The following is a 25,815-nucleotide window of genomic DNA, read 5'->3' as shown; positions in this document are numbered from 1 at the left end:
GCTGAGAAGATCACGGCTACCACCCCTGCCCAACATCCAGAGTAGTGGCTCAGAAATTTTGCCTAGGGGGAGAGGCAGTGCATAAGAACGTGAAGATCTGACAGTGTCTACAAACAAACTGACTTTATTTGAAATAGAGTGAGGGGAAGATCAAGTCTATGGACGCATGCTAAAATAATGGAGATTTTGGTGATAAACAAATAAGAGAAGGCTGGTAGAATTGGCCCTTGAACAACATGGATTTAAACTGCACAAGTCCACTTACATGTGGATTTTTTTTTTTTTTTTTGAGCTGGAGTCTCGCTCTGTCACCCAGGCTGGAGTGCAGTGGTGCAATCTTGGCTCATTGCAACCTCCACCTCCCGAGTTCAAGCGATTCTCCTGCCTTAGCTTCCCAAGTAGCTGGGATTACAGGTGCACACCACCATGCCCGGCTAATTTTTTTTGTATTTTTAGTAGAGACGGGGCTTCACCGTGTTGGCCATGGTGGTCTTGATCTTCTGACCTTGTGATCTGCCCACCTTGGCCTCCCAAAGTGCTGAGATTACAGGCTTGAGCCACTGCGCCCAGCTATATGTGGATTTTCTTCTGCCTCTGCCACCCTAAGACAGCAAGATCAACCCCTCTTCTTCCTCCTCTTCCTCCTCAGCCTACTCAGTGTGAAGATATGGATGAAGATCTTTGTGATGATCCACGTGCACTTGGTGAACAGTAAATATATTCTCACTTTCTTAGGATACCAGTGGGGTGGGCTGGAGGAGATCGCCAGATGGCGGTGGGACCTTGACCCCAGCCAGCGTCCAGGCTCTTGACATCATTGAATTCTAGGATGAGTCAGAAAATAGTGAAACGAAGGAGATGTACCTGCTCAAGAAAGGGGAATACAGGCGTATTCACACGGAGTCTTGAGTAACCGAGTTGGGGACTGCTACCTTTACGGATTTCTTTAACCAAGGGGTGCAATATTCATGAAAATTTCAAAAAAAGGTGGAGATTTCTCAGAAATGTGGCGCTACACATTTGTATACAAAATATGGGTGTTCTCAGAACTGTCCCAGTGCTGGTGGGTGTGTGTTTAGCATGTTAATGAGCATATAATGAGGCCCTAGGTGAAACCTAGGTTGAACCCAGCACCATGTTGGGCCCAGTCTGTCTTAGCCAGTTTGGCCCACATCCTGTTTTTTAGGGTCTTATCAGCCCATAGCCCCTAGTCATGTGAAAATGCTGCCTGGAATTTTTTTTTTTTTTTTTGAGATGGAGTCTCCCTCTGTCACTCAGGCTGGAGTGCAGTGGCGCAATCTTGGCTCACTGCAACCTCTGCCTCCCAGGTTCAAGCAATTCCCTGCCTCAGCCTCCCGAGTAGCTGGGATTACAGGCTTCCACCACCACACCCGGCTAATTTTTGTATTTTTGTATTTTTTTTTTTAGTAGAGACAGGGTTTCACCATCTTGGCCAGGCTGGTCTTGAACTCCTGACCCTGTGATCCATCTGCCTTGGACTCCCAAAGTGCTGGGATTACAGGTGTCAGCCACCATGCCCAGCCTGCCTGAAATTTTTATTCTCCTGTGACCACCTTGTATTATTCCTGTCTCTTTTATATCTTTTTAATTATACGCACACACACACACACACACACCTGCACACACACACGCACACACACGTATCTATATTTCTGTTTGTTTAAGAGACAGGGTCTCACTATATTACCAAAGCTGGTGTCAAACTTCTGAGCTCAAACAATCCTCCTGCCTTAGCCTCTTGAATAGCTGGGATTATAAACATGTACTATTGTTCCTAGACCAAACTGAGGGTTGGGCTGCTATTTCTTGTGGCCCAGTAATGAGATGCAGATGAACTGGGGAGGAATAGAGTTTTTATTTGTGCAACCGGTTACAGGGAGATGGTCTGGAAATTATCACCAGACAAACTCAAAATTATAAAGTTTTCCAGAGCTTATATACCTTCTGAGCTATATGTCTATGTGTAAGTGTGCATTCCTCTAAAGACATACGTGATTAACTTCTTTATATATATATATTTTTTGAGACAGAGTTTCACTCTGTCGCCCAGGCTGGAGTGCAGTGTGGCACGATCTCAGCTCACTGCAACCTCCACCTCCTGGGTTCAAGGAATTCTCCTGCCTCAGCCTCCCGAGCAGCTGGGACTACAGGCATGTGCCACCATGCCCAGCTAATTTTTTTCGTATTTTTAGTAGAGACGGGGTTTCGCCATGTTGGTCAGGCTGGTCTCGAACTCCTGACCTCAAATGATTCGCCCATCTCAGCCTCCCAAAGTGCTGGGATTATGGGCATGAGCCACCGTGCCGAGCTGGTTAACTTCTTTTAATCTATAACTAAGGTCTGAGTCCTGAAGACCTTCCTCTGGAGCCTCAGTAAATTTACTTAATCTAAATGGGTCCAGGTGCTGGGGTGATTACCCTTATCTTGTTTCCTGCTAAATCATGGAGGTTTGGGGAGTTCCTTCAGACCCCCAGTAAACTTGTTTGTGGAGGCCTGGAGAGTTTCTTCAGACCCACAGTAAAATTTATTGAATCCTAAATGGGTCTTGTTAAGAATTCCTTCGTTATTTTGTCATGCTTTAAGGCCCAGGAAAGGCCTAGGCAAAACTCTTGGTGGGCTTTTCTTACGTTCCAGCTTTTGTATAAAGGCACTGGCTTTTAATATTTAACTACTCAATCAGTACTGAAACAGTTGTTATGGAGGCCTGCATTAGTAAGACCTGGCCTGCCACAGTACCACCACGCCCAGCCCTTATGATTTTATCTGTCACACAGGCTGGAGCTTGGTGGCACCAACATATCCTACTGCAGCCTTGAACTCCTGGACTCAAGTGGTCCTCCTGCTTCAGCCTTCAGAGTAGCTGGGACTACAGGCGCATGACACCATGCCTGGCAAATTTTTAAATTATTTATAGAGATGGGGTCTTGCTATGTTGCCTAGGCTGGTCTCTAACTCCTGGGCTTGAGCAATCCTCCAACCTTGACCTCCCGAAGTGTTGGGATTACAGGCACGAACTACCATGCCTACCCCATGATTTTCTTAATAGCATTTTCTTTTCTCTAGCTTACTTAATTTTAACAATATAGTATATATATAAAACATAAAAAATACATGTTAGTCTACTATGTGATTCGTAAGGCTTCCAGTCAATAGGAAGCTATTAGTAGTTAAGTTTCTGGGGAGTCAAAAAATTTTTTTCTTTTTCTTTGCTTTTTAAAAATTGAGACAGGGTCTCACCGGGCGCAGTGGCTCACACCTGTAATCCCAGCACTTTGGGAAGCTGAGGCGGGTAGATCACCTGAGGTCAGGAGTTTAAGACCAGCCTGACCAACATGGAGAAACCCTGCCTCTATTAAAAGTACAAAATTAGCCAGGCATGGTGACGCATGCCTGTAATTCCAGCTACTTGGGAGGCTGAGGCAGGAGAATCACTTGAACCCAGGAGGCCGAGGTTGTGGTGACCCAAGATCATGCCATTGCACTCTAGCCTGGGCAATAAGAGTGAAACGCCATCTCAAAAAAAAAAAAAAAAAAGAGAGACAGGGTCTCACTCTGTCACCCAGGCTGGAGTGCAGCAATGGAAACATGGCTCACTGCAGCCTTGACCACCTTGGCTCAAGCAATCTTCCTGCCTCAGTCTCCTGAGTAGTTGGGACCACAGGTGCATGCCACCATGCTGAGCTAATTTTGTATTTTCATAGAGACGGAGTCGTGCCTTGTTGCCCAGGCTGGACTCAAACTCCTGAGATCAGGCAGTGCACCTGCCTCAGCCTCCCAAAGTGCTGGGATTATAGGCACGGGCCACCACGCACAGCCTTTTTCTTTGTTTGTTTGTGTTTTGTTTGCTTTTTTTTTTTTTTTGAAAAGGGGTCTCACTCTGTTGCCCAGGCTAGAGTGCAGTGGCGTGATCTCAGCTCACCACAACCTCCGCCTCCTGGGTTCAAGCAATTCTCGTGCTTCAGCCTCCCGAGTAAGTGGGACTACAGGCATGCGCCACCATGCCTGGCTAATTTTTGTATTTTTAGTAGAGACAGGGTTTCACTATGTTGGCCAGGCTGGTCTCGAACTCCTGACCTCGTGATCCACCCACCTTGCCCTCCCAAAGTGCTGGGATTACAAGCAGGAGCCACCGCACCCGGTTCTTTTTTTCATTCTGGGGTTTTTTTTTTTTTTTTTTTTTTTTGCAGGGCGGGGGAGAGGGAGTAAAAAAGTATACATGTGGTTTTGACTCTGCAGAGGGGTCAGTGTCTCTAATCCTTAGAGACACTGGTTCTTCAAGGGTCAACTCTAGTTTCTCTTAAGAGCAACAAGTTAAGCCATAAGCCAGCTAGATCACCAGAGGGAACTTAACTGATTGAGTGGTTAAGTTAAATATTAAAAGCCAGTGCCTTTTATATTTAAAGATATAAAATAGGGGAAAGATCCTAAGAAGAGCACTCTTGAGGTCAGAACAAAACTCAAAGACTTGCCTCAAAAACCATCCCTGCCAGAAATTAATTGAATCAGATTGTGGAGGAATTTATGCCTCAGGACATTGTCAAAAATAATAGAGCAATCGGCTTGCAGTTAGTGGAGCTTAACAGCTGGGTGTGGGGAAAGAGACAAAGAGAGCCCTGCTAAAACCACTATTATCTTACTGTGACTATAGGTACACTCAAGGCTACATCTTCTGAAGAATGACACCAAAGACTTCACAATATGGGGGAAATAGACTTCACTAAAATAATCTAGTCAAGTCACTAAGCAAACAAGCAAAAAACAACAGAAACAAGCCCTACAGAGAGGAAAGAGGAATTAGAGTTGCTAATATATTATTATCATTATTTTGAGATGAAGTCTCACTCTGTTGCCCAAGTTGGAGTGCAGTGATGCAATCTCAGCTCACTGCAACCTCAGCCTCCTGGATTTCAGTGATTCTCCTGCCTCAGCCTCCCGAGTAGCTGGGATTACAGGTGTGCCACCACGCCTGGATAATTTTTGTATTTTTAGTAGAGATGAGGTTTCCCCTTGTTGGCCAGGCTGGTCTTTAACTCCTGACCTCAGGTGATCTGTCCACCGTGGCCTCCCAAAGTGCTGGGATTACAGGCGTGAGCCACCATGCCCAGCCTAATATATTATTTTAAATATCCAGTTTTAGGCCAAAAAAATTATTAAGATTTGCAAAGAAAAAAGAAAGCGTGACATATACACAGGAGCAAAAAAGTAGGCAACAAAAACTGCCTGTGAGAGAGCCCAGACATTTGATTTAATGGAAAAGATTTCAAAGCACTTATTATAAATATGTTCAAATAACTAAGGAAACCATGCTTCAAGAAGTAATGAAGACTAGGCACAGTGGCTCATGCCTATAATCCCAGCACTTTGGGAGGTTGAGGCAGGAGGATCACTTGAGCCCAGGAGTTTGAGAACAGCCTGGTCAACATAATGAGACTCTGTCTCAAAATAATAATAATAATAATTAATTAATAAAAATTAAAATTGGCTGGGTGCAGTGGCTCATGCCTGTAATCCCAGCAATTTGGGAGACTGAGGCAGGCAGATCACCTGAGGTCAGGAGTTTGAGACCACCCTGGCCAACATGGCAAAACCCCATCTCTACTAAAATACAAAAATTATCCGGGTGTGGTGGTGCACGCCTGTAATCCCAGCTACTCAAGAGGCTGAGGTGGGAGGATTGCTTGAACCCAGAAGGTGAGGTTGCAGTGAGCTGAGATCACACCACTGCACTCCAGCCTGGGTGACAGAGTGAGACTCTGTCTCCAAACAAAACAAAACAAAACAAAACAAACCAAACCAGAAATTCTATGTGTGAAGTGTGAACATATTGACTAACTTCAAAAGGGTGTTATATGGTTTTTCTGTAAGTTGAGCATTGAAATAAAAGCACAACAAGACACTCATAAGGCACTAATCTGCTCTTTAACAAAATTTGTAAAGGGTTATAAAAGGTTTTTGCTCTTTTAAATTTCTGAGTCATTTTAGCAAAATAAATAACTTGTGGTAATTTGGAATTCTATTTCATAACATCAAGTGTTTTAAACCTCTAACATATTTAACAGGCTTCCAGAAATTAAACTTCCATTACAAAATTGCCTTTCCTGATGGCTGGCTTTTGGATGCTACAGAGGGCCCCTGCAGTATCCAAAAGAGAGGTAAACAGAATTATTTGACAAGTTTAGTTACATGGGATTGCCAAAATGGTGTCCAACCTTCTTTAGGTTATATTCTGATGGATAATACTAATGTATGTTCCAAAATTGTGTGGGATTTCTAAAATTCTAATGTCTAAAGTATATGCTATCAGTCATAATTAAGGTTGTTAAGTTATTGTAAACCACAGAGATAACCAAAGTTCTTTGTCAATTGTGTTTCTAACTGTAACTACCCTGGACATTTTGTTATTCACAGACAATTGTTGTCTTGTTTTGATCCTTTTCATAAGCTACAGGACTCTGCAGCCATAAAAAAGAATGGGTTCATATCCTCTCCAGGGACATGGATGAAGCTGGAAACCATCATTGTCAGCAAACTAACACAGGAACAGAAAACCAAACACCACATGTTCTTACTCATAAGTGAGAGTTGAACAATGAGAACACATGGACACAGGGAGGGGAACATCACACACTAAGGCCTGTCAGGGAGTGGGGGACAAGGGGAGGGAGAGCATTAGGACAAATACCTAATGCATGTGGGGCTTAAAACCTAGATGATAGGCTGGGTGCGGTGGCTCATGCCTGTAATCCCTGCACTTTGGGGGGCCGAGGCGAGCAGATCACCTGAGGTCAGGAGTTCGTGACCAGGCTGACCAACATGGAGAAACCCCATCTCTACTAAAAGTACAAAATTAGCCGGGTATGGTGGCACATGCCTGGAATCCCAGCTACTTGGGAGGCTGAGGCAGGAGAATCACTTGAACCCGGGAGGTGGAGCTTGTGGTGAGCCAAGATCACATGCCATTGCACACCAGCATGGGCAACAAGAGCGAAATTCCATCTCTCTCTCTCTCTCTCTCTCTCACACACACACACACACACACAAAAAAAAACAAAAAACCTAGATGACAGGTTGATAGGTGTAGCAAACCACCATGGCACATGTTACATAGGTATACCTATGTAACAAACCTGCATGTTCTGCACATGTATCCAAGAACTTAAAGCAAAATTTAAAAAAAAATAAGCTATAGGACTCTGACAAGTATGCTCAAATATCAGTTTCTGATAACTTTGGAGATTGTGACATTGGCACACAGGAAAAATGTACAGGACTCATGAAGAGCTGAAATGTTCACGAATATCAAGCAAAACAAGAGTTAACTGGATGGACTGAACTAATAGAAAACTGAAGTAATCTTTTGGACTTTTGCTTGGAACATTGCTGATCCTTGTTTCATTTTTCAGAGTCGAGGAAAATTATTAGGAATTATTTACAGCCTTTAATAATTGAGTAGGGTGGCCAGGCGTGGTGGCTCATGCCTGTAGTCCCAGCACTTTGGGAGGCCAAGGCGGGTGGATCACGAGGTCAGGAGATCGAGACCATCCTGGCTAACATGGTGAAACCGTGTCTCTACTAAAAATACAAAAAATTATCAGGGCGTGGTGGCGGGTGCCTGTAGTCCCAGCTACTCGGGAGGCTGAGGCAGGAGAATGGCATGAACCCGGGAGGCGGAGCTTGCAGTGAGCTGAGATCACGTCACTGCACTCCCACCTGGGCCACAAAGCAAGACTCCGTCTCAAAAAAAAAAAAAAAAATTGAGTAGGGTATACTCCTGTGAACAAAATTTGGAGCATGTTTGTTTCTCTCTGCCTGGTTCCTCTAGAATTTAGAAACTATCTATGAGTATTCATAACTTATGACAATATAGTTGTTTGTATCAGTGCAGTAAGAATCCATTTTCTTTTGCAACAGGATGCAATTGGAGAAACTGGTTGTTTTACCAAGGCTTTGACTGGAATGGTATGCTTCCCTTTAAGGAGTCAATCTCAACTTGCAGAGCCAATAAAAGTCCCTTGGTAAAACTGGCTTCATGCCCTTGTCTACACAGTCTTCGTACAGGGTTCCTAACCTGCAATGAGTAAAGAATGTCACTTTCCAACAGGCCCAGAAAACACATGCTCTTGGGACCTCAAGAAGAGAGGAGTTTACCCAACTCACAGGTATTTGAGGATACAAACTCATGGCTGGCCTGAGCTTTAAAAGGTCTTATCTGAAATTCCTTGTGGAACAGAGTTCCATCAAAGTCAATCTAAAAGGCCTATGTAGAAATAATTATTTTTGCTGCACTTTATGCAAATAATCAGGCCAAGTATAAGATTAAAGTCGATTTTGCAAACAACTGAGTTCTAACTTGATTTGTTTTTAACAGAAATGAGGACTAGAAGGCTGGGCATGGTGGCTCATGCCTGTAAACCCACCACTTTGGGAGGCCAAAGTGGGTGGATCACCTGGTATCAGGAGTTCAAGACCAGCCTGGCCAACATGGTGAAACCCCATCTCTACTGAAAATATTAAAAATTAGCCAGGTGTGGTGGTGTGCGCCTGTAGTCCCAGCTACTCGGGAGGCTGAGGAACGAGAATCTCTTGAACCGAGGAGGCGGAGGTTGTGGTGAGCCAAAATTGTGCCACTGCACTCCAGCCTGGGTAACAGAGCAATACTCTGTAAGGAAGAAGGAGAGGAGAGGGGAGGGGAGGGAAGGGGAGGTGAGGGGAGAAAGAGGGGAGATGGAAAGAGGGGAGGGAGTGAAGCTGAGCATGGGGGCTCACACCTGTAATCCCAGCACTTTGGGAGGCCGAGGTGGGTGGATTGCCTGAGGTCGGGAGTTCAAGACCAGCCTGACCAACATGGAGAAATGCTGCCTCTACTAAAAATACAAAATTAGCTGGGCGTGGTAGCGCATGCCTGTAATCCCAGCTACATGGGAGGCTGAGACAGGAGAATCGCTTGAACCTGGTAGGCAAGATTGTGCCATTGCACTCCAACCTGGGTAACAAGAGTGAAACTCCATCTCAAAAAAAAAAAAAGATTAAAAAATATATATAGAGAGAAATTATATTTCAAAACGTATATATTTGTCATTAAAGTTTAGACTCATTAGTTGTTTCTAAGTTTTTGCCTACATTTTAAACTAACCCTGCTTATTCCTGTAAACCAACCAGGGATCTCTGGCTGCAGCTAAGAAAGAACAAGAGGGATGGGTAATGTAAAAATCTGGATCAATATTCTAGTTCTGAGCAATTATCCTGCAAATCCTTCCCGGTGATGGGAATAAATACAGTGCCCATAACCCAGAGGTTTCCTTTGTGGGAAAGTAAGACCAAGGGAGCTAACCAAAGCCAAGCCTCATGCACCCAAATCCCAGGAAGCATAACTATAGCCACCAGTTATCTGGCCATGTCACAAGACATCTTTTTCTCTCCTTTGTTGGAGGAAGACTCAATCCCACATCTTCACCCTAGCATTCAGCTTATGATAAGGAGTCCACGCAACCCCCCCAAAAAACATTTTTGTCCCAAACTCAATTTCAAGCTTCAGGTCAAAGCCCTAGAAAGAAAACTGGATCTGAGGGATCCAGAGGCAGGTGATAATGGAAGTTAAAAGGCACAGTGCAGGTGAGCATAATTAATTCCTGCTGATTAAGCCAAGCTTCCCGTTCCATGGATAAACATCTTGCTAGTATCTGTGGCATAAATGAGGTCTAGGGAATTTAAAAGCTACTGACAGCAGGGGAGATAGGGCGTATGTGGGTAAGAGTAGATATTCCCACCCCCTAGAACCCCCTGTTAATATGAGTGAAAACCACTTTGACACCCATGGGTGGGAACCTGTCATGGTTGCTGGGACTCAGGGATACAAGGACAGAAGAGAGAAGGAGTGACACCTCACTTTCTCTCCCTCACGTACTCTGGGTATTTGCTAGGAAGGGAAAGGAACCAGGGACAGACCTGTTCCCCTCTTTCTAGTTGAGTAGCCATTCATCTTCAGTCTGTGCCCCTTTCTTTCTTTTTCTTTTTCTTTTTTTTTTTTTGAGACGGAGTTTCACTCTTGTCGCTGCACTCCAGGCTGGCAGGCTGGAGTGCAGTGGAGCAATCTCAGCTCACCGCAACCTCCACCTCCCAGGTTCAAGCGATTCTCCTGCCTTAGCCTCCTGAGTAGCTGGGATTACAGGCGTGAGCCACCGTACCCAGCTAATTTTTTTGTATTTTTAGTAGAGACGGGGTTTCGCCATGTTGGCTAGGCTGGTCTCCAACTCCTGATCTCAGGTGATCCAGCCGCCTCAGCCTCCCAAAGTGCTGGGATTACAGGCGTGAGCCACTGGCCCCGCTGTCTGTGCTCCTTTCGAATGCGTCCTGAACCCCTGGGACTCCTCTGAGGAAAACGCCTTCTTTTTTTCCTTTTTTCTCCTCTGTCCTCTCTTCACCGATAGGTAATTGTGTCTCCATACTACGGGACATTCCCCTCAGATGCATCCTCCAAACTGAGATGAGTTAATTTCCCAACCCTGCTGGGCACGGTGGCTCACGCCTGTAATCCCAGCACTTTGGGAGTCCGAGATGGGCGGATCACGAGGTCAGGAGATCGAGACCATCCTGGCTATCACGGTGAAACCCCCTCTCTACTAAAAAATATAAAAAATTAGCTGGGCGTGGTGGCGGGCGCCTGTAGTCTCAGCTACTCGGGAGGCTGAGGTGGGAGAATGGCGTGAACCCGGGAGGCGGAGCTTGCAGTGAGCCGAGATCGCGCCACCGCACTCCAGCCTGGGCGACAGAGCAAGACTCTATCTCAAAAAGAAAAAAAAAAAAAGAAAAAAAATTTCCCAAACCTTAGACTGGTTGGCTTAGGATGGGGCTCAGGGGAGGGGAACCCAGAAGCCTGGTGAAAGGGTAAAAAGGGTAAAGCGGATTTTTTATAAGTCAGGCTTTTGGCCTTCCACTCCTTGTGCAAACCAGTAAAAGGCCTCAGGATTTTTTTTTTTTTTTTTTTTTTTTTTTTTGAGACGGAGTTTCTGTCTTGTCATCCAGGCTGGAGTGCAATGGCGCAATCTTGGCTCACTGCAACCTCCACCTGGGTTCAAGCGATTCTCCTGCCTCAGCCTCCCGAGTCGCTGGGATTACAGTCACCTGCCACTGTGCCCAGCTAATTTTTTTTTTTTTTTTTTTTTTTTTTTTGTATTTTTAGTAGAGATGGGGTTTCACCATGTTTGCCAGGCTGGTCTCGAACTCTTGACCTCCGGTTATCCACCTGCTTGGGCCTCCCAAAGTGCTTGAGCCACCGCACCTGGCCGTTTCTTTTCTTTTTTTTGAGACGGAGTCTTGCTCTGTCACCCGGGCTGGAGTGCAGTGGCACGATCTTGGCTCACTGCAACCTCTGCCTCCCCGGGTTCAAGCAATTCTCCTGCTGGGATTACAGGCACGTGCCACTATGCCCAGTTAATTTTTGTATTTTTAGTAGAGACAGGGTTTCTCCATGTTGGTCAGGCTGGTCTTGAACTCCTGACCTCAGGTGATCCACCCGCCTCGGCCTCCCAAAATGCTGGGATTATAGGCGTGAGCCACCACTCCCAGCCAAGGCCACAGGATTTTTAAGCTATCCTCACCCCCACCTTATTTTGCCTTGATACAAGTTTTCTAACAACCTGGTTTGTCTCTTCTCGGCTTCAGGCCATCAAACTCCAAATGGTCATGCAACTGGAGCCTCAGATGATGGCGGCCCCTTTTGCCAGGGACCCTTAGATAGGCCTCTAAGGGAGCTCCGACAGCTATCTTCCCAAAACAGCGCCCCCTGTCAGCAGGAAGCAGTTAAGACCGGTCTTGGTCTTTATCCTTATCCTTGTTCTAACAGCAGTTACATGGACTTCTTTAGAGGCGGGAATAACAATGATAGATGCAGGAGGCAGATAAGGGGGTGGGTCCCCAGAGAATCTCCGACCAGCCTACGTACTAGAAGAATGTGGTGGAGCCATGGAAGTTCACGCCGTTTGCATCCAGGTGGAGCCTGGCCTCTTCAGTTCCTGTGTGGTGGCCTGGGATTCAATCTGTAAGGTGGGGGCCTGCTCGCAGGACTGCCCTCTCACTTTGCTGAGAGTTTCTTTCTTTTTTTTTTCCTTTTCACCCAATAAACCCCGCTCTACCCACTGTTCAATGTGTCCGTGTGCGTAAATTTTCCTGGTCGTGTGATAAGAACCTGGTTTTTCTGCAACAGTATCACCTAACAGAAGAAAGAATTACAATCTGAAGATAGATCATAATATTATGCAATCCAAAGAATAGAAATAAAAATAATGAAGAAAAGGCTCGGCGCGTTGGCTCACACCTGTAATCCCAGCACTTTGGGGAAGCCAAGGTGGGCAGATCACCTGAGGTCAGGAGTTCGAGACCAGCCTGACCAATATGATGAAACCCCATCTATACTAAAAATACAAAAAAAATTTAGCTGGGCATGGTGGCATGCCCGGTGGCACCTGTAATCCCAGCTACTCAGGAGGTTGAGACAGGAGAATCACTTGAACCCAGGAGGCAGAGGTTGCAGTGAGCCGAGATTGCGCCACTGCACTCCAGCCTGGGCAACAGAGTGAGACTCTGTCTCAAAAAAAAAAAAAAAAAATGAAGAAAAATAAACAGAGCATCAAAGAAACGTGAGACACCATTAAGCACACCACCATACATGTAAGGGAAATACCAGAAGCAGAGCAGAGAATGAGCAAATAAAAGTCAAAGAAATAATTGGCTGGAAACTTCCCAAACTTACTGAAAAACATTAATGTACAAATCCAAAGAGCTCAACAAACTCTACGCAGAATAGACACAAAGAGATCCACAATTATACATATTAGTTAAAAAAACAACTAGGCCAGGCGCAGTGGCTCATGCCTGTAATTCCAGCACTTTGGGAAGGCCGAGGCAGGTGGATCACCTGAGGTCAGGAGTTTGAGACCAGCCTGGCCAACATGGTGAAACCTGTCTCCACTAAAAATACAAAAAATTAGCTGGGAGTGGTGGCACACGCCTGTAATCTCAGCTACTCGGGAGGTTGAAGCAGGAGAATTGCTTGAATATGGGAGGCCGAGGTTGCAGTGAGCTATGGCACTACTACACTCCAGCATGGATGACAGAGCAACACTGTCTCAAAAAAAACAAAAACAAAAAACAAAAAGGAAACAACCCAAAGTCCATCAACTCATGAATGAAGAAAGAAAATGTGGTATATTCACATACAATGGAATACATGACAACAAAAAGTGATTAATTACTGATATAGGCTACAAAATGTATGAATGTTGAAATTATATAAGTGAAAGAAGCCAATCACAAAATACCACATATTCTACAATGCCATGAATATGAAGTGACCAGAATAAGCAAATATAAAGAGACAGAACACAGGTTCGTGATTGCCTAGTGCAGGGCTTGGGGGCTAAACAAAATGAAGAGTTATTGCTAATGTATATGGGGTTTCTTTCTTTTTTTTTTTTTTGAGACGGAGTCTTCCTCTGTCACCCACCCAGGCTGGAGTGCAGTGGCATAATCTTGGCTCACTGCAACCTCCACCTCCCAGGTTCAAGCAATTCTCCTGCCTCAGCCTCCCAAGTAGCTGGGATTACAGATGCCCACTGCCACGCCCAGCTAATTTCTGTATTTTTACTAGAGATGGGGTTTCACCATGTTGGCCAGGCTGGTCTCGAACTCTTGACATCGTGATCCACCCACCTCGGCCTCCCAAAGTGCTGGGATTACAGGCACGAGCCACCGTGCCTGGCTTTTTTTTTCTTTTTTGTTTTGAGATGGAGTTTCACTCTTGTTGCTCAGCCTGGAGTGCAGTGACACGATCTTAGTTCACTGCAACTTCTGCCTTCCAGTTTCAAGCGATTCTCCTGTCTTAGCCTCCTGAGTAGCTGGGATTACAGGCATGCGCCAGCATGCCTGGCTAATTTTTGTATTTTTAGTAGAGACAGGGTTTCACCATGTTGGCCAGGCTGGTCGAACTCCTGACCTCATAATCCGCCTGCCCGGCCTCCCAAAGTGCTGGGAGAATTGCAGGTGTGAGCCACTAAGCCCGGCCAGTATATGGAGTTTCTTTTGGGGTGATTAAGCTGTTCTAAAACAGATTGTGGTGGTCATACAAGTCTGAATATGTTAAAAACCATTGAAATCTACACTTTAGGTGAATTGTATCATATATTAGTTATATCTGAATAAAGCTGTTATGAAAAGAGAATGAGAGTGAAATAAATATATCATCGGATAAACAAAAGCTGAAAAAGATTAAGACCAACATAACTCATTAAAGGAAATTGTTCGACATGCATCAGACAGAAGAAACATGATCCCAGATGAAAGAAAATTTGAGATGCAAGAAGGAATTAAGAGAAAAGATATTGAAGCCAGGCACGGTGGCTCAGGCCTGTAAGCCCAGCACTTTGGGAGGCTGAGGCGGGCAGATCACCCGAGGTCGGGAGTTCGAGACCAGCCTGACCAACGTGGAGAAACCCCATCTCTACTAAAAAATACAAAATTAGCTGGGCATGGTGGCTCATGCCTGTAATCCCAGCTACTTGGGAGGCCGAGGCAGGAGAATCGCTTGAACCTGGGAGGCGGAGGTTGCGATGAGCCGAGATCTCGCTGCTGCACTCCAGCCTGGGCAACAAGAGCGAAACTCCGTCTCAAAAAGAAAAAAAGATATTGATAGATATCTAAGGAAATCTAAAATAACTTTAATAGTAAAATATAATAATGTCTTATTTATGAGAATTGTCATAGTACAAATACTAGACAGTAGTTGCATTTAAATGAAAGAAGGGTTCAGAATTGAAGCATTGTAAGATCCTAGTATGATTCAGCAAGAGTAACTGTTTTTTAACTATATCTTATCTTTTTATTTATTTATTTGATTTGATTGTGATTGATTAGAGACAGTGTTCACCCTGTCACCCAGGCTGGAGTGCAGTGGCATTATTTTGGCTCCCTGCAGCCTCGACCTCCTGGACTCAAGTGATCCTCCTGCCTCAACCTCCCAAAGTGCTGGGATTACAGGCATGAGTCACTGCATCCAGCCTATATTTCTAACTTTAGACTTCAACTTATATAGCTTAAAATAATTTTGGTAAATTTTTAAAAAATAAAATACAAAAAAAGAAAAATAATAATTTGGGTAGTCACACACAAAAAATAGACATAAAGCATAGATTTTAAACATATAGTGAGAAAATAATGAAATGAGAAAAAACATTAACCCTCTGGAAGGCATGAGAGGAAAGGAGGAAAAGTGAGAAAGATAACTGTGAAGTAAATAACAGAGTAGGAAGAAAATCCAAATGTATTAGTCATCATACTAAATGCAAATAGGCTAAATTCTCCAATAAAAGGACAATTGGTTGTAAGGAGGTATAAAAAACAAAAGCCCATGATATACTATTTATAAGAGGCTTAAATGTAAAGATACAGAAAGATGGAAGAATAATATACTTGAAAAATTCTAACTGAAAGAAAAACTGGTGTAGCTATCTCAGATAAAATTGACCCTAAGTTGGCCAGGCATGGTGGCTCACGCCTGTAATCCCAGCACTTTGGGAGGCTGAGGTGGGTGGATCATCTGAGGTCAGGAGTTCGAGACCAGCCTGGCCAACAAGGTGAAACCCTGTCTCCACTAAATATACAAAAATTACCCGGGCATGGTGGCAGGCGCCTGTAATCCCAGTTACTTGGGAGGCTGAGGCAGGAGAATTGCTTGAACCTGAGGGATGGAGGTTGCAATGAGCCAAGATTGCACCACCACACTCCAGCCTGGGTGACAGAGCGAGACTTCATCCCAAAACAAAAACAAACCAAAAAAAATTGACCCTAAGTTAAAAAGCACTTCTTGAGATAAAGAGGATTGCTACAATGATAAAAGAGTCCATTCACCAGGAAAGTATTAGAATTTTAAGCTGGAATGAACTAAAAACATTAAGCATACAAAGTAAGACAAGTAAGATGAAATTGAAAAATTCGTCGGGCCCAGTGTCTCATGCCTGTAATCCCAGCACTTTGGGAGGCCAAGGTGAGTGGATCACCCTGAGGTCAGGAGTTCGAGACCAGCCTGGCCAACATGGTAAAACCCCGTCTCTAAAAATACAGAAAAATTAGCTGGGCGTGGTGGCGTGCGCCTGTAATTCCAGCTACTCAGGAGGCTGAGGCAGTAGAGGCAGTAGAATCATGGGAACCTGGGAGGTGGAGGTTGCTGTGAGCTGGGATTGCACCACTGCACTCCAAACCTGGGTGACAGAGTGAGACTCTGTCTCGAAAAACAGAAAAGAAAAAAAAAATACATATATATATATATATGTACAAAATAAATCACTCACAGATCAAACATATCAAAATGGAAATTAGAAAATGATTTGGAATAATGATGATAGAGTCCCATGTAGCATAAAAACCTATGGCTTGAGGCTGGGCACAGTGGCTCATGCCTGTAATCTCAGTGCTTTGGGAGGCCGAGGCAGGTGGATCACGAGGTCAGGAAATCGAGACCATCCTGGCTAACACGCTGAAACCCAGTCTCTACTAAAAAAGTAGCTGGGTGTGGTGGCACGCACCTGTAGTTCCAGCTACTCGGGAGGCTGAGGCAGGAGAATCGCTTGAACCCAGGAAGCAAAGGTTGAGGTGAGCCGAAATTGTGTCCTTGCACTCCAGCCTCGGCGACAGGAGCGAAACTCCATCTCAAAAATAAATAAATAAATAAAAACAAAAATGAACCTAGCTGGGTGCGGTGGCACATGCCTGTAATTCCAGCACTTCGGGAGGCCAAGGAGGGAGGATCGCTTGAGTCCAGGAGTTCAAGACTAGCCTAGGCAACATAGTGAGACTTTCTCTCTACAAAAAATAAAATTAGCCAGGCGTGGTAACTCACACCTGTAGTTCTACCTACTCAGGAGCCTGAGTGGGAGGATCGCTTGAGCCTGGGAGGTTGAGGCTGCAGTGAGCTGAGACTGCGCCACTGCACTCCAGTCTGGGCAACAGAGTGAAAACCTATCCCAAAAAAATTATATATATTCTCAGGATGAATGAAAAAATGGAGAGAGGGAGAGAAAAAGAGAAGACACATACATATAGTTGATTCTTATTGTTTGTGGATTTAATATTTGCAAATTGACCTACTTCCTAAAATTTATTTATAACTTTAAAATCAATAATTGTGGCCATTTGCAGACATGAGCAAACTGGTGAAAAATTTGAGTCACCCAACGCACACGTTCACCACTGAGGTTAAACAAGGCAGTGCTCTGCCTTCTAGTTTTCTATTTTCAATCTACTTAATGACATGTTTTTCATAGCTTGAAGGTTTTTGTTATTTTGCTGATTAAAATGTGCCCCCCAAGCCAGGCACGGTGGCTCACGCCTGTAATCCCAGCACTTTGGGAGGCCGAGGCGGGCGGATCATGAGGTCAGGAGATCGAGACCATCCTGGCTAACATGGTGAAACCTTGTCTCTACTAAAAATACAAAAAATTAGCCGGGCGTGGTGGCGGGCGCCTGTAGTCCCAGCTACTCGGGAGGCTGAGGCAGGAAAATGGCGAGAACCCAGGAGGCAGAGCTTGCAGTGAGCCGAGATCGCGCCACCGCACTCCAGCCTGGGCGACAGAGCAAGACTCCGTCTCAAAATAAATAACATAACAAACATAACATAAAACATACCATATGAAATAAAAAATAAAATAAAATAAAATAAAATGTGCCCCCCAGACCGGGCGTAGTGGTTCACACCTGTAATCCCCAGCACTTTGGGAGGCCGAGACGGCTGGATCACCTGAGGTCAGGAGTTCAAGACCAGTCTGACCAACATGGTGAAACCCCGTCTCTACTAAAAAAAAAAAAAAAATACAAAATTAGCTGGGTGTGGTGGCGCATGCCTGCAGTCCCAGCTACTCGGGAGGCTGAGGCAGGAGACTTATTTGAACCCAGGAGGCGGAGGTTGCAGTGAGCCGAGATGGCACCATTGCACTCCAGCCTGGGCAAGAGTGAAACTCCATCTCGAAAAAAGAATGAGAGAAAAATTTGCAAAAATGATTAAGAGCCTCAAAAACCTGTGGGGGGAAAATCAAAAAGTCTAGTAGGCATGCTACTGAATTCTCAGAAGGCAAGAATAGGACAGAAAAAAAGTATTTGAAAGAATGTCTAGGCCAGGCGCGGTGGCTCACGCCTGTAATCCCAGCACTTTGGGAGGCTGAGGCAGGTGGATCACAAAGTCAGGAGATCGAGACCATCCTGGCTAACATGGTGAAACCCCGTCCCTACTAAAATTACAAAAAATTAGCCGGGTGTGGTGGCAGGCGCCTGTAGTCCCAGGTACTTGGGAGGCTGAGGCAGGAGAATCGCTTGAACCCAGGAGTCAGAGGTTGCAGTGAGCCAAGATAGCGCCACTGCACTCCAGCCTGGGTAATAGACCGAGACGCCATCTTAAAAAAAAAAAAAAAAGTCTAAAAACTTCCCAAATACGCTAAAAGGCAATTTTACAGAATCAAAAATCTCAGAGAAACTCAAACGGGATAAATGAGAAAACTATGCCTGGGCACACAGTGGTGGTTAATGGTACGCGTCAACTTGACTGAGTTAAGGAACGCCCAGAGAGCTGGAAAAACATTCTTTCTGGGTGTGTCGGTGAGAGTGTTTCTTGAAGAGGTCGGCATTTTAATCGGTAGACTGAGTAAGGTTCTCTTGCACCGCCGTAGGTGGGCATTGTCCAATCAAGTGAGGGCTTGGAAAGAACAAAAAGGTAGAGGAAGGGTGAGTCCTCTCCTTGAGCTCAGACATCCAACTTCTCCTGCCTTTGGACCTAGAAGCTCCCAATTCTTGGGTCTTTAGACTCCAGGACTTACACCAGCGCCACCACTGCCACCACCACCACCACCCCACCTCCAGTTCTCAGGCCTTTGGACTCAAGACTGAATTACACCACCAGCTTCCTGGTTCTCCAGATTACAGATGGCAGATTGTGAAACTTCTTGGTCCCTGTAATCGTTTGAGCGAATTCCCATGACAAAACCCCTCATTTTTGCTGTGGGGAAGCTCAAGTAAATAAATAGAAAAAAATATATATGTATATATATAATCACATATAAAAGTAATGTGATTATTAGCACAGGAAGGTATATATCTATCTCTCCCAGTGGTTCTGCTTCTCTGGAGAACTCCAATATACACACCAAAGCTAAACTGTCAAAAACCAAAGAACCAGAGATAAAAAGAAAATCTTGAAAGCATTTAGAGAAAAATAACACAAGAAATATGATCCCAAAGACTGTGAACTTCTCACTAGAAACTGTGAGGGCCGGAAGATAGGACATCTTAGGGACTTCCCTTTCAGAAGCCCCTCTCCCCCACGACAGCGAGCTGTTCTCTTTTCTCTATCTTTTGCATATTAAACCTCTGCTCCTAAAAAAAAAAAAAAAAAAAAAAGTGCTAAAAACAAAAAATGAATCTGTCACACCAGAATCCTATCTCTAGCAAAGATAGTCTTTAGGAATGAAGGCAAAATAGACATTTCTAGATAATAGGCCAGGTGCAGTGGCTCATGCCTGTAATCCCAGCACTTTGGGAGGCCAAAGTGGGCAGATCACCTGAAATCAGGAGTTTGAGACCAGCCTGGCCAGCACTGTGAAATCCCTTCTCTATTAAAAATACCAAAGTAGCTGGGCATGGTGACGGGCATCTGCAATCGCAGCTACTTGGAAGGCTGAGGCAGTGAGAATTGCTTGAACCCAAGAGGCAGAGGTTGCAGTGAGCCGAGACTGCGCCACTGCACTCCAGCCTGGGCAACAGAGCGAGACTGTCTCAAAAAAATAAAATAAAAATAAAAATACCTCAAGTAAATCAGAAATGACTTGCAGAGGATGTAGAACATTGATACCACATTAAGGCGCTAATGAAAGGGGGAAAAATAGCCAGCTAAAACTAGCGTATTACCCCCAAGTCCTTTTACTTCAGCTTCTGTATTACAACATCTATATAATCTTTTCATTCTTGGTTTGAGGCCAAAATCAAAGTACATTTTTGTTCACTTGTTAGTGACTCAAGAAAAGTGTAGGAAAAAATACCAAAGAAAGTATGCCTCCTAGTGGTGGGATTATGGGTGATCATTTTTCTCCCTCTGCATTATACTTTTCTACACTTCCAAATCACTTATGACAATCAGTAAAACAAGTTAAAAAGCTGTTATGGTCAATATCACCTTAATAGAGGACAAGAGCTGCATCTGTTGTGACTACAACAAACTCAGTACAGAGCAGTGCCTGGCACAGAGCAGGGGCTGTGTGTGGGTTGACTGTAAGGTACCCTCCCATTTTCCTGGTCCCCTCCCCCTAACAGATCAAGCAGCAGCCCAGGCAGGAGGCAGGGGCCTGGGGGTCTCCTGAACCCCAATGAAGCACTCGATGTACATACTTTTGGTCAAAATTAGTAAACTTTATTTAAACTTCAAAAAAATAAAATAACAGACAAAAGGCAGCTTTAGCTTTGTTCTTCCCGAGGATCAGCTGTAACCACTCACAGCAGGAACTACCCCTAAGTTAAAATACCCTTTACCCGCCCCGCATCAAGCCACAGGCAAGGAAGGATCTTCAATTTGGGGACAGGCAGGGGGTGGGTGGGGTAGGAGTGAGAACACCACTGGGCCAGTGAGTTCTAACAGCATGAGTGGAGAACAAGAGTCTGCATCAGAAACGGGATCCAGAAGTTCACCGGGAGCTCTGCCACAAGGCATTTATGTACAACGGAGCTGGGCTGGGGGTGATGCCCCGTGAGGGAGGCAAGAACTGCACAGCAGCACGGGCAAGCTGCCCTGGGCCCTAGCCCGCTGCCGCAACCCCACGTGCCCTCAGTTCTCCTCGTCACTGTCATCCGGGCTGATAGCCGGGCTTGTGAGACTGTAGGTGGGGCTGGTGGGTGAGTAACCAGGGGAAGTGGGAGAGTAGGTTGAGCCTTTGGGGGAGGTGGGTGAGTAGGTGGGGCTGGTGGGCGAGTACTTGGGGGAAGTGGGCGAGTAAGTAGGGCTAGTAGGTGAGTACTTGGGAGAGGTTGGGGTGTAGACTGGAGAGGTTGGGGAATAAGTAGGAGATGTTGGGGAGTATTTTGGCGTGGTGGGTGAATAGGTGGGACTGGTAGGCGAGTACTTGGGAGAGGTGGGTGAATATTTGGGACTGGTAGGTGAGTACTTGGGAGAGGTTGGGGTATACTCTGGGGAGCTGGGACTGTAAGAAGGACTGGTTGGGGTGTACTTGGGTGAGGTTGGGCTGTAGCTGGGCGAGCTGGGGCTGTAGCTGGGTGAGCTTGGGGTATAGGTTGGAGACTGTGGTGTGTATCGTGGGCTGGAAGGGGAGTAACTTGGTGAGGTCGGGGAATAGCTGGGTGATGTTGGAGAGTAGCTTGGAGAGGTTGGGCTGTAGTTAGGGCTGGTAGGCGTGTAGTTGGGACTAGTAGGTGAATAGCTGGGTGATGTCGGGCTGTAGCTGGGTGATGTTGGGGTGTAATTGGGACTGGTTGGAGAATAGTTCGGGCTGGTGGGTGAGTAACTTGGGGAAGTGGGTGAGTAGCTGGGGGAGGTGGGTGAATAGCTTGGAGAGGTAGGTGAGTAGCTGGGAGAAGTGGGAGAATAGCTGGGTGAAGTTGGCGAGTAGCTGGGAGATGTCGGCGAGTAGCTGGGAGACGTTGGCGAGTAGCTAGGGGAAGTGGGTGAGTAGCTGGGAGAGGTGGGCGAGTAGCTGGGAGAGGTGGGCGAGTAGCTGGGAGAGGTGGGCGAGTAGCTGGGAGAGGTCGGTGAGTAGCTGGGAGAGGTCGGTGAGTAGCTGGGTGACGTTGGTGAATAGCTGGGTGATGTGGGACTATAGTTGGGACTGGTTGGAGAATAGGATGGAGAGGTAGGGGAGTAGGAGGGTGAAGTGGGGGAATAAGAGGGACTCTGGGGTGTGTAGCCCCCAGGAGAGCGGGGCTCGTAGGCAGGTGACGTTGGCGAGTAGCTGGGAGACATGGCACCACCTGTGGGGAAGCAGCCAACAAAGGAGATGAGCAATGGACAGACTCACCCAGAACTGTGGAGGAAACAAACCTGGCCTGACAGATGGCGACAACTCACCTGGTGAAGGGATGTAGGGGCTTGAGGGACCTGGGGACCCCGGGGAGCCCGGTGTGGGAGACCAGGCAGGGGAGTAACCTGGGCTGAAGCCGCTGGCATCTGACGCAGCACTGGGAGAGAAGCCGGCTGCCCCTGGGGTCATTCCACTCCCTACAGAGTGAGAGAAGCAAGTTAAGGCCAGAGCTGGAGACCAAAGGCCCCCAATTCTCCCTGCCCCACCTTTCACTAGCCCTCTGCGGCCTTCAGAGTTCCAACAATGGCTACTGTTCACGATCCCAGCTTAGCCACCTCTGAACCACCTGGAGGGCCCTCTTCCTGGATCAGGTTACTCACCAACACTGGGGGACCAGGCGCCATAGGCAGGGGTTGCACCCTGGTTCCAAGGTGTCATGGCAGGAGAGATTCCACCCATGGGACTGGGTGCTGAACCAAAGAACATGCCGGTGGCTGCAAAGAGGAACACAGGAAATCGTGAGGAGCAAGAACAGCAACCATGGACTGGTGACACCCTCGCACCCACGGCCTGCCCCACCGCCTCGCCGACGCAAGCAGGTACCGCAGCTGGGGCCTCATACTCACGTCCAGCAGCCCCCAGGCCGGGGATATTGGTGGGGATCTCCATGCCATACTTGCACTTCTCTGCATCAAGCAGGAGGTCAAAGCAGCCGGTGCCGGCCGGAGCCAGCTGGCCCAGCATGATATTCTCAGAGACCCCCTTCATGGGGTCACTCTCACCGTGTGCGGCTGCTTCCATAAGCACGTCCACCTGAACAGAGCAGACCGGCCCCATGAGACCCCTCCACACACAGCACCTGACTGTCCCAACACCACAGCCCAGCTGCCCAAAGTGTGTGCCCTTTTTCTCACACTACTCCCTCCTTCTGCCCTATTCAGAAATTCCACTGTTACCGTTTCCTCAAAGGAACACTTCATGAGTGGTCCTGTGTCCTGGCGGTTGACTCCGTGTCGGGTGATGGCCATCAAGTGGCCACGACAGGTCATGGTATCACACAAGAGAGCCAAGTGTCGGTAATTGACATAGGAGCCATCAAAGGAGATGACGTGGTACAGCTCCCGCTCCAGGGCCTTCCGCACGGCTTCAATGCCCAGCACCTGGCACAGGGGAGGGAAGCGGAGGGGAGGGCCAGGACTGAGCAACTCTGCTCTCTTCCCTGCTTCTGTCGCCACCCAGATCCAGGGAGGGTGTCAGGAGCCACGATATCCCACACTCAGAAATGGAATCAGGCAGACAAAGTCCTGAGTGGACAGCACAGAATGAGGGGCCTGAGAGCCAGAGATCCATGAAAGGCAGCTAGGCAGCACACACGGGCTCACCGTGAAGATCTCCACAATGTCATTGGACGTGGTGCGTACGGGGTCCACGTCCTTCTCACTCAGCACCCGCATCAAGCTCACGCCGTCCGTCTCCAGGATCCACTCCTGCAGGGCCTTGAATTCCCCATCCTCCGTGATGATGATCTTCTTCTTGTTGTCTGTCTGTGGCAAGTGCATGTACACCTGTGGGAAGACAGCGTGCTCAGAGTAGGCAGGGAGGGGAGTGTGGGAGTGGGAGGAGGAAGGCGGTGGCAGAGGGGATGGCTGACCTTGCTGATCTGCTCGATGCCCTGCAGGGTCATATCTGTCAGCATGTTGGACTCGATGCAGCGCAGGAAGACATCATCATCCATCTTGTCCACCACCTCTTCCTCCTGCAGTGAGAGTGAGGTCAGCACGTGGCATCCTCTGGTCTCTTCCCCGGCTCTCGCCTCCAACTACAGCCTCTTTGAGGGCCAAACGAGTCAGTCACCAGGCTCTGCCCCTCACAGTTCCAGTGAGACTTTTTTTTTTTTTTTGAGATGGAGTCTCGCTGTTATCAGCCTGGGCTGGAGTGCAATGGCACGATCTCAGCTCCCTGCAACCTCTACCTCCCATGTTCCAGCAGTTCTCCAGTGAGACTTTTAATCCTGATTTTACAATATTAAAAGAAGCCTAAGGAAAGGCACCCAAATCCCACCACCCCGTCACAACTTCCACTCTCGTGCAGTCCTGCACCTAGCGAGAGGCGGGCTCCACGTACATGTCATATCCTCCCAACTGCTGTACCCGAGCACACACCATTCCCTGCTCTGGCACTTCACTGCGTGTTCATCTAGGCTGCTGCTGGCATGACAGTGATCTCTTCTAATGGCCATATACTGTATTCCATCAAGACCTATCAATGCTTTTATAACTGTTCTCTGACAGCAGTTCAGCAGTTAGTGAGTTCTTCAGTTTTTTGTTTTTGTTTTTTTAGAGATGGAGTTTCGCTTATTGCCCAGGCTGGAGTGCAATGGTGTGATCTTGCCTCACCACAACCTCTGCCTCCCATGTTCAAGCATTTCTCCTGCCTCAGCCTCCTGAGTAACTGAGATTACAGGCATGCGCCACCACGCCCGGCTAATTTTGTATTTTTAGTAGAGACGGGGTTTCTCCATGTCGGTCAGGCTGGTCTCGAACTCCCGACCTCAGGTAATCTGCCCGCCTCGGCCTCCCAAAGTGCTGGGATTACAAGTGTGAGCCACCATGCCCAGCCTGAGTTCTTCAGTTTTTATTACTAAAGCACCAGGTACCAACATGTGCCAAACAAGTATCTCAGGAGCCATGCCCAGGAGTGAAGTCACTGATCCAGCCTTTTCATGGGTCTTGTTATGGCTGTCACACGACTTCCCCTAGGACATAGCAATGCCTACTGCCCAACCTGCCCCCAAGTCTGGCCCCTGCCTCAGGGGTGGGGCTTGTATTCCCTAAGCAAAGCAAGCTGCAGGAGCCTTGGGGGAGGAGAGCCAAGTGACAGCGCGACAGGGAGGCACTCCTATCTCCTATTTCAACACCACCTGTTTTATCTACTCGGCCGGTGCTGTGGATTTTGAAAATCGTTGCTAATCACCATTCCCTATCCCTAAATTAGGTGGGTATGACTGGCCCCTCAAATGTTTTTTTTATTTTTTGAGATAGTTTCACTCTTGTTGCCTCAGCCTCCCAAGTAGCTAGGATTACAGGCACATACCACCATGCCCGGCTAATTTTTATTTTTAGTAGAGACGGGGTTACTCCATGTTGGTCAGGCTGGTCTCGAACTCCCGAGCTCAGGTGATCCACCCGCCTCAGCCTCCCAAAGTGCTGGGATTACAGGCGTGAGCCACCACGCCTGGCCGCCCCTCAATGTTGATTGCATCTTCTTTTCTTTGGTATCTAACATGATTCATGAGTTTTATACATGTGACACACTGACTTCTTCTAGGACCCCCATTACCTCTTGCATCTTGTTCTCATCGCTGTTCATGATGCGAATACGGAGCACCAGCTTCTCTGCATTGTCATCATTAAAGATGCAATTCAAGTCATCACCAAAACCTAGTGGGGTGAGGAGCCATGAGAAAGGCTGCAGCTAAGGGGACTGGCCCCAGCCACTGTCCACTCGCAGCTCTCTCTGAGCAAGGCTCTCTTTTGGTTCCCCGCTCCTCACAGAAACTTTCTTTTCATAGAACCCTCTGGAAAGGGGAAGGGAGAACATTGAGAAGAGAAAGGGAGTGCAGAGGGGACCTGGAGAGTTGGAGGATGCCTCGGAGGGGCGGAACTGGTACATGCATGGGGGTGAGGGTGGGTAGCTCTTTGGGGGCTCAAGTGCGGTGAACACGATAGGTGGTAGC

At 46.9% G+C, this 25,815-nt stretch overlaps 1 protein-coding gene across 2 annotated transcripts in view; it reads right to left on the bottom strand.

Moving 5' to 3' along the window:
- Window positions 1–20,439: 20,439 nt before the first annotated feature.
- Window positions 20,440–25,815, bottom strand: part of POLR2A (RNA polymerase II subunit A) — a 30,460-nt gene continuing 25,084 nt past the window's right edge. For both annotated transcript variants that reach the window (XM_016931455.4, XM_024350211.3), the window contains exons 22-29: window positions 25,419–25,519; window positions 23,731–23,835; window positions 23,462–23,644; window positions 23,036–23,239; window positions 22,706–22,892; window positions 22,460–22,573; window positions 22,127–22,276; window positions 20,440–22,029 (exon numbers count right to left, since the gene is read on the bottom strand). In XM_016931455.4, coding sequence (XP_016786944.1) covers window positions 20,873–22,029; window positions 22,127–22,276; window positions 22,460–22,573; window positions 22,706–22,892; window positions 23,036–23,239; window positions 23,462–23,644; window positions 23,731–23,835; window positions 25,419–25,519 — 2,201 coding nt within the window. In that variant the 3' untranslated portion in view covers window positions 20,440–20,872. The remainder of the gene's footprint in view (window positions 22,030–22,126; window positions 22,277–22,459; window positions 22,574–22,705; window positions 22,893–23,035; window positions 23,240–23,461; window positions 23,645–23,730; window positions 23,836–25,418; window positions 25,520–25,815) is intronic.

Source organism: Pan troglodytes, chromosome 19 (genome assembly GCF_028858775.2).
Source record: "Pan troglodytes isolate AG18354 chromosome 19, NHGRI_mPanTro3-v2.0_pri, whole genome shotgun sequence".
Taxonomy (NCBI): Eukaryota; Metazoa; Chordata; class Mammalia; order Primates; family Hominidae; genus Pan; species Pan troglodytes.
Note: the sequence above shows the minus strand (reverse complement) of the source record. Positions and strands in the feature narration are given on the sequence as shown.